We start from the raw sequence: 13917 nt of genomic DNA on the forward strand, positions 1-13917 counted from the left end.
TTAAACAATATTATTTTATTTTGCTGCGACTGGCTCTGGGTGGGGCCGGGCCATGACAGGTAGAAGTGGTGGGCACTTAGAAGTGTGAATGTCAAGTTCAGCCGGCCATCTTAGGCCGGCCAAACAGACGTGCGCACTTCTATTTCTCCAACCCAGATGTGTTGCACAGTCAGATTGGAGGAAAGCCACAGACTCCCAGCACTGTCTATGTGGTAGGCCAGGCACTTGACCAATCCTGGCACTGTAGGAAGGTGCAAGCAATTTATCATGACTCTTTTGGGAATACTTTTTAGGTCTTTGCCACAGACAGCTTTAGCTGCCTGATATTGAAATACCTATTGTGTACAGTATCACTGCACATGATTGGCTGGCTTCCTTACAGTCCTATTCACTTGCTTCTTATTCCATGGCTTTCCTTAATTTTCTTGTATTTGTCCTTCCCATGCAACAAGATGAGCCCACCCTGCAAGATCCGGGCTGAATCCATCATCTTTCTTTAGCTCACATTTCCACCTCAGTTCAGACTCAGCTATATGCAAATCAGTCTTGACCCTGTGCCTCATGGGAACAGTCCAACCCGAACTGCCACTTCGCCACTTTGCTACTGTATTCAAGCAAGCCTGGCTGATGAGGGGTGTTACCCCGAAACTGGTCCCAGAATGCTTGTTTCCAGTCCAGGGAAGACATGGCTTGGCAGTTCGGGCTGGACTGTTCCCATGAGGCACAGGGTCAGGACTGATTTGCATATAACAGTGTCTGAACTGGGGTGACGAAGTGAGCTAAAGAATGATGATGGATTGAACCCGGATCTGTAACTGGGGGGTGAGTGTCTGAAACGTTTCAGCGCTCCGTCCATCATCTCCTTGTGTTTGCTTTGTTTGCCCTAAGTTGGCGGGGTATGCCCAGACATGGATCCCTTGCTCACTTTGCCACTGTATTCAAGCTAGCCTGGCTGATGAGGGGTGTTACCCCGAAACCAGTCCCAGGATGCTTGTTTTTGGTCCAGGGAAGACATGGCTTGGCAGTTCGGGCTGGACTGTTCCCACGAGGCACAGGGTAAGGACTGATTTGCATATAGCTGTATCTGAACTGAGGTGCCAAAGTGAGCTAAAGAAGGATGATGGATTCAACCCAGATCTGTGACTGGGGGTGAGTGTCTGAAAAGTTTCAGCGCTCCGTCCTGCATCTCCTTGTGTTTGCTTTGTTTGCCCTAAGTTGGCAGGGTATGCCCAGACATGGATCCCTTGTTCACTTTGCCACTGTATTCAAGCTAGCCTGGCTGATGAGGGGTGTTACCCCAAAACAGGTCCCAGGATGCTTGTTTCCAGTCCAGGAAAGACATGGCTTGGCAGTTCGGGCTAGATTGTTCCCATGAAGCACAGGGTCAAGACTGATTTGCATATAGCTGTGTCTGAACTGGTGTGGCGAATTGAGCAACAGAATGATGATTTATTCAACCCAGATCTGTGACTGGGGGTGAGTGTCTGAAAAGTCTCAGTGCGCCGTCCATCATCTCCTTGTCTTTGCTTTGTTTGCCCTAAGTTGACAGGGTATGCCCAGACGTGGGTCCCTTGCTCACTTTGCCACTGTATTCAAGCTAGCCTGGCTGATGAGAGGTGTTACCCCAAAACTGGTCCCAGTATTTTTGTTTCCGGTCCAGGGAAGACATGGTTTGGCAGTTCAGGCTGGACTGTTCCCATGAGGCACAGGGTAAAGACTGATTTGCATATAGCTGTGTCTGAACTGGGTGGCGAAGTGAGCTAAAGAATGATGATGGATTCAACCCAGATGTGTGACTGGGGGTGAGTGTCTGAAAAGTTTCAGCGCTCCGTCCATCATGTCCTTGTGTTTGTTTTGTTTGCCCTAAGTTGGCAGGGTATGCCCAGATGTGAGTCCCTTGCTCACTTTGCAACTGTATTCAGGCTAGCCTGGCTGATGAGGGGTGTTACCACAAAACCGTGGCTTGGCATTTCAGGCTGGAGTGTTCCCATGAAGCACAAGGTCAAGACTGATTTGTATATACCTGTGTCTGAACTCGGGTGGAGAAGTGAGCTAAGGAATTATAATAAATTCAACCCAGATCTGTGACTGGCGGTGAGTGTCTGAAAAGTTTCAGCGCTCTGTTCATCATCTTCTTGTGTTTGCTTTGTTTACCCTAAATTGGCGGGGTCCCTTACTCACTCTGCCACTATCCTCAAGCTAGCCTGGCTGATGAGGGGTGTTCCCCCGAAACCGGGCCCCGGATGCTTGTATCCGGTCCAGGGAAGACAAGAATTGGCAGTTCGGGTTGGACTGTTCCCATGAGGTACAGGGTCAAGACCGATTTGCATATAGGTCTGTCCGAACTGCGGTGGCAAAGTGAGCTAAAGAATGATGGATTCAACCCAAATCTGTGACTGGGGGTGAGTGTCTGAAAGGTTTCAGTGCTCCGTCCATCATCTCCTTGTGTTTCCTTGTTGTGCTAAAGGTATTTTTTCAAAGTGAATGCTCTGCATTGCTAAAAAATAGGTTCCCACTTGGAACCAATGAACTGCATCTCCTTACAACTGCATCGCCCTCGGCTTGAGAGAAGCAAGGGTTCAAATCATTATTGGTGTGATCACTCACACTGCCTGCCATTCACCACCAGGGTGAGTAACGACAACATACCTTACGCAAACACATGAAAAATCTGGGTATTTACCATCTAGGTTCGAAAGCAGCTCTCCTAGGTTTGATACTAACTTTAAGCTGAAAAACACTATGGAGTTATTTAAAAAGCACACAATTTATAAAACTAATACATCATATACTTTGATATACCATCAGATCATATTGTTTTTGATTTTTTATGGATTTCCCAACTTCAGCACACTGCAATTCATACTTTGCATTTCCTTATTTTGTGTCTTGTTTCTTTTTTGAGTGTAAAGCACTAAAAAGATTTTTTTTATATTTTTCTCTATGAATCACACATTTTCTCATTGGCGTTACGGCTGTATTAAACATGATATATTGTATATTAAAAGATGGTGATGTCAGTCCTAAAACTGGCCTTATAACTTGAAACGTCACTCTCCCTGTGACCTCCATAAGGCTTGTGTGAAGTTGAAAGTTTCAGAAAAGGACATCTCTATGTCCACAATACATCCATCCATATATGTATATAGATCTAGATATATAGATATATTATATATCATATATAATTTGAGTGGGGTGCTGCAACGACCATCGTGTTCAATAAATCCTCAGTGATGTTTGCAATTCAAAGCCTATTAATGAACGTTGCTCCTATAGATGATTAGGTCCTGTGTAATTCTGTGCAACCGGGGTTTGCTTGTTCATAGCCATGGTTTAACTGTGCCGTCTTCTCCTGGGGTAGTTTGTCCCTATTAGGCCATTGTGTATTTCTTGCTGCTATTCATAGATGGCCAAGAGTTTTCCGTGCTGTTGTACCCCTGACAGATAAATATCAGTTGTGAGCTATCGTCATGGAGGTCCATATCAGGGTCTTGGACTTGCCACTTAATGCGAGTACGTGGAGTGGAGGGATGTGTGTTGTGCCCCTGGTTTTATCTCTGGGGTGTAGTGTCAGTGTCTTCGTATTCCTGATGGGACTCTCACCAACAGACCTTGATGAAAAGTTTCTCCTTCCTCCCAACCTTTCAGCTAAGAATTCTATGAACCACTACAAGCAATCACCCTTCCTCTGCCGTGCCAGACACCAACTGCCACAACTGCAGGGCACATGGAATTTGGAACACTATCTAGCACCACATTCTACAGGCTGAGCACACACTTTATCACCAAACACCGAGGCAGCTCAAGGAGCAGCCAACCTACGCTGACACGCGGATTGCCTGATCAGGTCTGTCATCAGGCGGCCATCTTACATTGCATCGCGTGCAAGGCTGTCTCATCATCATCATCAAAAATCTTTATTCGATTCAAAGAATCATCAAAGCATACAAAACAGATCTTTGTCCAAATTGCAGATTTCATTCCTCTAATGCAAGCGTAAAACATGTATCTAAAAGGGGGCTATGATAACATCAGGGAGCTAAAATACAAGACATATATACAATTTAAATCTTTATACTTTTGCTCTTCGCCCCAATTGCACATAGTTTGATTACAGTTCTTGCCAATACAGTGCAAAGATTACTTATTCAATTATCGCACGCAGCACCGATTTAGGCTCCGTTACTGCTAAAATTGTCAGATGATTCAATCTAGGACCATAAAAAGGTAAAAAACATATACAATTCTAAAAATCAATATTTACATTACTTTTAAAATTTAAGCCCATTCCTATTTCTTATGTGACTGACAGCCAACAGAAATTTGCTGACACCAAATACAATAAGTTGGCGATTGTCAGATTTTAATATTCTGAGCAACTCTAAATAGCACCTGATATTCAGACTTCTGCACAGTGGCTTAATCCACTTGCATCTGGGGGTCGCGTACACTGCGCAGAAGAACAGGACATGTGCAATGTCCTCATTGGCACCTAATGTACACAGTGAACATTTAGAATCATTAGCAGTCACCCGTGAATTTAACCATTTAGCTGTAAAAGCACTGACTTGTAGTATATCATACCTAAATTTCATATAGAGTGACTTTGCCAATTGCGGTTGAATCTCGTCTAGAAAGGGCTCAAAGCTTGGGGTCAATTTAAAAGACAGGAATTGAATAGTCAATTTTCCCAACTCAGGATTTAAAGTGACTTTGTGCATTATAAATTCCCAATATATGGACCTGATCTCTCTCTTTGAATCCGATGTCAGCAAGTTCGGGGTTACCCAATAGCGCCTCAAACCCAAATCGGTGAGCCATTTACAGATGTGGGCCAACCAGGGAAAAGTGACAAATTCGTCCAAATGCAATAACTCCCTTAAAGTCTGCCTGTAAATCTCTAATTCCTCAATTGCCAATATTCTGATCCAATAGGCCAATAGTCTCCATACGGCTAGGTGCCCTAGTCTTTTTATCCCAATATCATGTGTAAGAGGGAACATCGGGGTGTTTTGGGGCAAACGTGTAAGCGTTCTAATGATTTTGTTTTCCCCAGTGATAAGAGGCTGGAGGTTTTCTCCTCTCCATAGCTCAGATCCATAGAGTGTGGCTGATTGAACTTTAGCTTTATAGACTTCTAGTGCGGGGGTAATGGCCTTTGATGAAGTGGAATGCTGTTTCTTCACTATAGGTATAGAGTTCTGCATTAAGATTGTACTTGACTTGTTCATTTGAGAGTTCCATGTAAGTTTTGAGTCTATTGTAACACCTAGATATACAAAGCTGGGGACTCATTCCAAAAGCACCCCATTCAATACAAATATTTTCTGGAAATTTTTGTGTTGATTGATAGCCATGTATTTGGTTTTGTTGGGGTTTATCTCAAGTCCCTTTGTCTTACAATAATTGTCTAGGCTATCAAGTACATTTTGGAGGCCCCTCGGTGTTTGTGACAACAGTATTGTGTCATTTGCAAAAGTGAGGGCGCAGATATGTGTGCCTCCTGCTTGGGAGAGTCATGTAGGGCTGAGTGCAGGTACGCTACCATATCATTTACATATAATAGGAACAGGGTTGGCGCCAGGACGCATCCCTGGCGCACCCCTCTCTCAATTGGAATTTCCTCGGTAAGCTCCCCTCCATGGCCCCAAGGAATATCAGCAAAGTTACCGTCATGAAGCCTTATAATCTGATTTAGAATCTTCTCCGGGACTCCCTGATTCCGTAATGATTTACATAAAAGCTCTCTGGGAATAGAGTCAAAAGCTGCCTTCAAATCTATGAAGGCAACATATAAGTGTCCATGTTTTATCTTTGTATACTTCCAGGCTATACTTAAAAGTCTAAATACTTGGTCAATTATGCTTCTTCTCTGTCTAAAGCCTGCCCGACAAGGTGATAGGATATCTTTCTCTTCTATCCAAGCATTTAGCTTGGCCAGAATTTGTTTGGCATACACCTTTTGGGTGATATCTATCAGGCCAAAAGGCCTGTAGTTTGCTGGGTCATCCCTACTGCCCTTTTTGTGGATAGGGACAATCTCAGCCCCCTTCCAGGTTTCTGGGATAGGCTCTCCCCTAGCTACTGCTTTGCACAATTGGTTCATATATGGAGCCCAAACATCTGGTGCATGTTTCAGAAGGTCCCCGGGAATTTTATCTGGGCCAGGAGCCTTTGCTGACTTTAAACTATCTATAGCTATCTTGGTATCCTCCTGAATTCAAAGTGTAAAGTGTGTGCTTCTAGCAAAGACACATCAGTGAGGACTCGTGGGCTTGGAGTTAATACATCTGGTGCAGCATACAGGGTGGAAAAATGTTTGCACCATGTGCCAGGATCCAAAAAGTGATCAGTGGACACCTTACTCACTTTGTTCCCCAGAGCTACTAATTTCCAAAATTTAGATTGGTCTCTGGCTTTTGCGGCTCCAATGAGTTCACTCCAACTAGCATCCTCCCAGTCCCTCAGAGCATTCATTCTTACTATTTTATAATAAGATCTTTCCAATCTAATTCGGGTTACAGTTTTAGATTTTAAAGCCGCATGGATTCTGCGTTTGGCATTGGCGTATTCCTTGCTAAACAATGGATTCGAGGATTCCAGTCGCGATCTTGGTTTGTCGGTGCTCCTCTGCGTTTTAGTTAACTGTGTTTTTATGATCTCAGACATTTTTTGATGGATTTGGGTGAACTGTTTAGTTCCCGGGCTCGATTCTACGTATCCCGTTAGTAGATCGCAGAAGTTGTTATATATGTGAGTAAGAGGCTCGACCTGATCTAATATTGTTGGCCATTTAACAGATCTCCGGTTATTGCTTACTGATGGAAGCCGAATCTCTTCTCTCCCAATTGTTGGGTTCAGTGAGTGTTTGGCAAACCAGCTCCCCTCTAGGTCTAAACATAATGGGAAATGATCACTTTCACTTCTTTTATCGACCCTGAAATCTTGGATTTGATTCCAATGAGCTATGCTTACCATCATATAATCAATGCGGGAGGTGGCATTTCCTCTAGAACAAGTAATCAAGCACTCATTATCATTGCATTTCTTAATCCTCTTTCAATGGTAAAATGCAATATTTGAGTTGCGTATGTAGAGCATGCCACTTTTTTGTTTGTTGCAAGTGAGGAATTCCCCTGGCCACGTCTTACTTGTGGAAGATCGTATCAATTCCAGACATCGGTTCGTAGCAGCAGTTAAAATCGCCTCCAACAAGGACCGCTCCATGTGATTTAATGGAGTTAAGCACTTCCTCAAGCTGACTGATACCCAGTGCTACCTTTGTACACCCCCTCGGTCTTAGGTATATGTTAAATAGGTGTGTCAGTGATCCCTTCTTAGGTCTTAACTTTAATCCCAATATGTCCTTGGAGCCAGAGTTCACTATCTCTATGGTAGTGTTTAAGGTCATTTTTACCCAGATGATCAACCTACCCGACGGTCTTCCTCTCTTCGATGGAATGGCCCCTATATGGAAGGTTCTATAGCCTAGTTTGTGTAGGGGCACAACCGCCCATGTCTCCTGAAACAGGCACAGGTCAAAGGTATTAACGTAGGTCTGCCACGCGGGATCAGAAAGTTTGTGGTGTAGCCCAGCTATGTTCCAAGACAGCATCTTTAGGTATTTTGGAGCTGAATAGGGGGGAGGCCTATCTGGAGTTCTGCTTAGGGAACTTTGCCTATTATAGTCAATGTTCGTTAAAATTGTGGGCATATCTTGTCGATGGTTCCTACACAAGTCTATATCATATAAAACAGGGGAATCTTGCTCTGGGGCCTTAAATTTATATCGCTATGTGAGCTGCCCTTGGGTGAAGTCCCTCTAGGCCGTACATATAGTCAATTAACTGATTTTAAACTCTGTCAACTTGCGCTGTTCTTTATAACTATAGGAGCTTGAAAAAGTCTCTATGATCAGCGTGATGACAGAGGTTTTATAGTTTAATGGAAAAAAGCTTTGCAGCTTGACATTTTTCGTTGTATTTAGCTGCACAATATCAAATCAATAAAAGAAAAACAATGAAGCACAAAACACAATGTCATCAAAATAAAAGTTAGAAAAATCCAGGTGCTATTTAATAATAAAACAAAAACACTTTAGAGACTAGCTGTGCGCCTATTTATAATCATACATTGCTAATTTGCATTCATCTCTAGAGGTGGTGCAATGTTTGAACCGTCTTTGCTGTAAATGACAATTCTCTTCTACACTGTATATCACTGGTTCAAATCTTATCAGGGCTAACAAGATTTTATCCGCCAGTGTTGATGAGAATGTATATAACTGAGTAGCTTGATAATAAAATGTGTTATTTTCGCAGTAGTGTTAATTGTGTTGGCTACATAAATGGCTATCCTCGTTGTTATTGACTGATCTACCATACTAGACTATTCAAAAGCTGCTGCCACCTAAATTTAAAATCCTTTGAGAATGAATTGCGTGATTGTACAGATTTGCATAAGAGAGGCAGCATCGCAGACCCTGCAGACATTTTTTTTTAAATTCCAGGCCTTCTGGTGCTTGAGAGAGCCAGGCTGGCAGAGTTATTGACAGAGTAAGCACTGGGGTGGCCTGGAGCAGCCTTAAGAGACTTCATGCATATTCATTGCATCTTCGTATCACTTCTGAAATTAACAAATATATTGCCAGTCAATGCTGAAGTGACATGCATAAATGTCTGTATCCAGACATATACATCCACAGACCCCTAGCTCTGGCCACGATTAGCCTCAATAGCAAATATTATTGTTAGCTGCCATTTATATAATAGACAATCTGAAAGTAACAGCGCCGGACTGTCCTTTTATTCTATTGGCCCTTTCCCCGCAGGACTGAAGTCTTTCAATGGAGGCTGTTTTTATCCCCTGAGTCGCTGCTGGCATCTCTGCCATTTTTTCAGCCAACCCCCCCCCTCCCCCCCCCCCCCCCGCCATTATGGCATCACAGCTCCTTCGGTAGTAACCGTTCCAAGGTGTCCATCACAGAGCAAATGTGATTTTGTGTGTGGACATCTGCAGTCAGTGGGGTGAAGCAATTCCCCCTGTTGTATGAGTGTGGGATACATGGTGAGTTTCAGCGGTGAAGACAGGCGCTATAGGAGGTGCTTATGTATCTTTTATTGTGCGGCAGTCATATATATGTGTGTGTATTATGCAGTTAGAGGAGGCATATGCTTTTCGGGGCTCTTATAACTAGTTACCTAAATGTTATGGGGACTTATTTATGAGGCCTTGCAACAGTTTTGCGCTTCTGTTGCGTCACTTTTTGTGAGGCATCGGTGGCGTAAAACATGCCTCCTGTTGCGCCCTATTTATAAAGTGACGCATCTAAGCAGATGCATCACTTTGTAAACCCCTGCGCTACATTATACCTGCGTCAGGTATAATGTATGTAGGGTGGGCGTTCCCTCGTAAGTAAGCCTCGTAGAAGTGATGCAGTGAAATCTACAAGATTTCACTGCGCTACTTCTAGGGTGCAAATGCATCAATATCTTACGCCTGCCTCACAGCAGGCGTAAGACTGACGCAGGCCCTTTGAAAGGACACATTGCTGGAGTTGCGTCACTTTTGTGACACACTCCAGCAATGCGTCACTTTTGCACCCATAGGTACGTCAGAAATACTGACGTACCTGTAACTCCTTGCGACATGATGCGTCATACAGTAAATATGACACATCCATCATGTCGCAAGGAGGGCGCACTGAGAAGTGACGCATCGCTGCTTTCGCGCAGCGATGTGTCACTTCTCATAAATGAGGCCCTATAGATTTATTTTAGGGTATTTTCTGTTTTCTGTTGCAGGAAGGTGTGTGGTAGATCTGGGTATATAGTGGTATGACTGTACTGTTCTTGTTAAACGTGAACTGTACCAAGCTCCAAACCTGCTGAAACCCCAGATTTCCTGATTTAGGCAGGAGCTTCACACTGCTTGTGCTGGTATATAGTTTGCAGGGTTTCAGTAACAATGTATTTTGCTTTGGCCGTTACTGCCACACAGCAATGCGCTCAGTGGTGGCAAAGAATGGGAAAAAACTCAGCGCTGTGCCTGTTTTCAGGCTGAAGTACCTGTTATTGATGTAAAGCCACCTATAGTACAACAAGACAGAACTGTTGATGCAGGGGTTGCACTTGTAGAATTGCACCTCACTCTTTGTCCTTTTTTTTGTTGTTTTATATAGCGCAGACTTGGCCCGAAGGTATCAGATTGTTTTACATGAGCACCAGTTACATTACAGATGGACACATTCATGTTTGTCAGGCACCGGGAGATTAAGTGATTTTCCCTAGAATCACAGGATGATGAGCATCTCTGCTGAGATGCGAACCCGGTTCCCTAGATTCGAGGTCAGCTGCTCTAGACGTTAGGCCCATAAGCAGGGCCGGACTGGCCGTAGTGGGCCCCGGGCATTTCCCCGGTGGGCCTCTAGGGTGGGGTCTGGTTTTGGGCCCCCTGGGGGCCATTTTTGTTAAGGAGGCCTTCAATATCGGCCCCCTGTAACAAAATCAGCCGAAACCGGCCATAGCAAACAGCTCGGCTGCACCCCCCCTCCCTCCTACCGAGCAGTTCGCCGGGGCCGGTTTCGGTTCCCAGTCTGGCCCTGCCAATAAGTGTAGTCCTGGATAGTTCCACGCTGCTAAAATGTGTTTATTACTGTGTCACAATGCAGGCCCGTTAACAGAACAGAACATCAGAAAAAGGCAGTGCTTCTCTGGGCTTACCTATCACACCTAGGGCATTGCACTGAAGAAAACAAAAACATGATGGCTGGACTGCTTGAATTAATCTCAGCCGCTGCTCATTACTTTTACCTTCATGTTTTTTTTTGCCTGCATCTGACACCGCTTGTGTAACGTGTATGCACAGACACGGGTCTCATGCTCTCTGGGCCGCAGGACTCAAGCTGTGCTCTAGATGATGAGGCCGAAGAAGCCCCATTCAGCCTGGGATTGACTGGGTTCCCATTCACAAGGGGCTTGGACTGGCAGTTTGAGTTGGACTGTTCCTATTGGAGCTGGACAAAGACTGATTTGCATATGACTTGATCCTGTCTTAGGTGTAATTAACAGTGCCTAAGATTAATTCAAGCATTCTACCTATAACTTTTTTGTTTTACCTCAGTGTCTGGTAGGCCTGCCGCTAAGTAGTGTTGTCTCTCATTTGACCACCTGATGGCACTGCTGTTCCAAACGTAGACTGATATAAGTAACCAGGGAAGGCTCCAGAAATGTGGAGAGTAAGTAGAGGTGCCCTATTAGATATGTCTTCTAGTTATGGAGTAACTTCCTCAGTAAGTTCATTGATGTGCAGGCTGTTACTGGAATGGCACGAGTAATGGCACACTGTAGTTAAACTAGAGCACCAATGATAAAACAGGAGGGAGATGGTTGACGGATGGGAACTTGTCAGTAGGATGCCCATATGGCAGCACTGATAAAGTAATAGTCCCCGTGCTGGGTAATTGCTGGGTTATCAAACTAAATATGGTGACTTTATGGTTGGTTTAGCAGCCAGGGAGGATTTCAGGTATGAACTAGATCATCTTCTGCTGTAAAGATCATGTGGCCACTTCTTCAGTATTAGGAAATGGAGAACACAATTAATGCTGACCTATCTGTTGTCTGGTTACCTGTCCCGAACTCGACCTACCCGGTCTAAAAGAACTGCATTGGCTATCAGTGGCCAAAAGAATAATGTCTCAAATCCACTGCATCATCTTCAATGAGCTGATGGGAATCTGTCCGAAGTAACCCCATTCGCTGTTCATGAACTATGTCCAGAAGAGAAACCCAAGTTCCAGCATAGCTTAGCCAATCATTGGGCCTAGTTTAACCAGAAGACCCATGATGAGAAGTCAATTTCCATCAAGGGATATCTTGAACAATGGCAACTCAATCTAGAATAAAACAGAACTTGGCAACCTGCAAAATGAAACTAAAAACCTGCCTCTCCAAAAAGGATTCCCATCATTAATATCCCAATGTAGGATAGGACCTCTTTCCATGCAGGCCAACCCCCCAACCTGATCTTTTGGCCTCCTTGGCCCAACAGATGACAACCTTAGTCATTATTTCATCCTAGAAAAGATGTCAAGTAGTCACCAGGAACTGCACCCTCATGCATCTTCACTCATACCCTACAAAGTAGACATCAGAACTTTACAAAACTCCAAAAATATATATATTAAACATGGTTGGGGGAGGCCAAATGCAGTGGCGTAGCCAGTGTATAATGGTCCGTACAGCAAGGAACAAATTGGGCTCCATGCCCGCTGTTTAAACTGTGAAATACAACAATAATCAGGGTTCAGTTGGAAACTCAGAACACTGGTACCCAGTGCCACAGCACCTGCTGCACCAACGAAAACTATGCCCTTGGTTCAACGTTAAACCTAAAACATGGAAAACTGCTATGCTATGTCTTAGGAAGGCAAGTTCACCAAATGTCATTATTATTTCAAAGAACATTTATAGACATGTTGTTATATTAGGTGTTTTGTCTTGATGATTTTACTGTAAAACATTTTGTATGGAAAAAAATATTAAAACAGATTGAAAGAACCGACATATAGCTATGAGAAATGGTAAAAGCAGAACACATACCAAGGACTTCTGGTCGCAGATGGATGGATCGAGGGATGCATTGCTCTCGCGCCTGGAGTCTACGTAGGTGTGCACCGAATCCATGTAGGGGGAGCTCTTTGGGGTGGGCATTGGTGTCGCTGCAGTGCGCATGATGATGGGAGGTGGCATGCTTACACGAAGGTCCAGTCGCGGGTCCAGGTGTCCATTTGGGGTCACGGTGAGGGAGCACATTTTCATCTCTACAAGAGTGGTACATTCGAGTTAATCATAGTGATGCTTACCATCCAGCAACAAACAGAAAAATGTGCCAGGCACTGAAGACCTTTCTCTAAGTTCTGGAGAATGCAGACAGGGAAGTATAAGTTAAGGGACTTGTTTCGAGATTGGTGGACGTGTTAGTCAGATACAAACATAAGAGTATCTAGTACACCTTACTTCAAGAGTATTGTATGCTATGGCACTGTAATAAAGCGTAGCAATATCTATCCTCTTTGTGACAGAGTAACTGTCTGTCAAACTCTAAATCAGGTATAAAATCTCGTTTTCTGGCCTCAGGCTACTTTTACCTTATAATATTTGACATAGTACAGAAACGTAATTTATGTAAGGTCAATAGATTTCAGGAAAATATTGATAAACTCAATTTTAATAGTTGGATCAAATCACTTCAGGAATATTCGATTTGACATTGCATACATCGCATACACCGCGTTGTTACAACGCAAACCATAACATCGCAAGTTGTTTCTACGACTTGCTGTAGGGGGCGCACTGGACTTAGGAATAGTATAATTTACTATTCCAACTCCAGCGTGTGCAACAGTAGGGAAGGTGTTGGAATAGTAAATTATACTATTTCTTAGTTTAGCATGCCCCCTACAGCAAGTCGTAGAAACGACTTGTGATGTAATGGTTTGCGTTGTAACAACGCGGTCGTTGTAAAGACCGCGTTGTAATCGCATGTGTTGTAGCGCATGCGATGTAAACGCTGTTTCTCTCACTTCAGCCTCAGGACAAGAATGTAATAGTGATTATAAGCTATGACGAGGATGTCACACAGAAATATAAACTCTGTTTGTCATGAATACATAATTTCTTAAGTGAAGATGTATAATCAATTCTGCAGTTGCGGCATGTAGTTAATTACATCTCAATTTATGAACATCTGAAAGTGAGTCAAGTGAGAATACCATAGTGCCACCAGAGTACAACCATGGTGGACAAGGAAAATGAATCGATGCCTTTTAGACAAGGAGAATTGGGCCAGATTTGAGTTTGGCAGACAAGACACTCTGTCACAATGGTAATGCACTACCCTGTCTGCCAAACTATG

At 43.7% G+C, this 13917-nt stretch overlaps 1 protein-coding gene across 1 annotated transcript in view; it reads right to left on the bottom strand.

The window, feature by feature from the left end:
- Nucleotides 1–13917, bottom strand: part of CACNA1H (calcium voltage-gated channel subunit alpha1 H) — a 1553446-nt gene that overhangs the window by 348923 nt on the left and 1190606 nt on the right. Inside the window, exon 16 of the mRNA XM_085629001.1 lies at nt 12603–12823. Coding sequence (XP_085485127.1) covers nt 12603–12823 — 221 coding nt within the window. The remainder of the gene's footprint in view (nt 1–12602; nt 12824–13917) is intronic.

This window comes from Triturus cristatus, chromosome 10 (assembly GCF_964204655.1).
Source record: "Triturus cristatus chromosome 10, aTriCri1.1, whole genome shotgun sequence".
Lineage (NCBI taxonomy): Eukaryota > Metazoa > Chordata > Amphibia > Caudata > Salamandridae > Triturus > Triturus cristatus.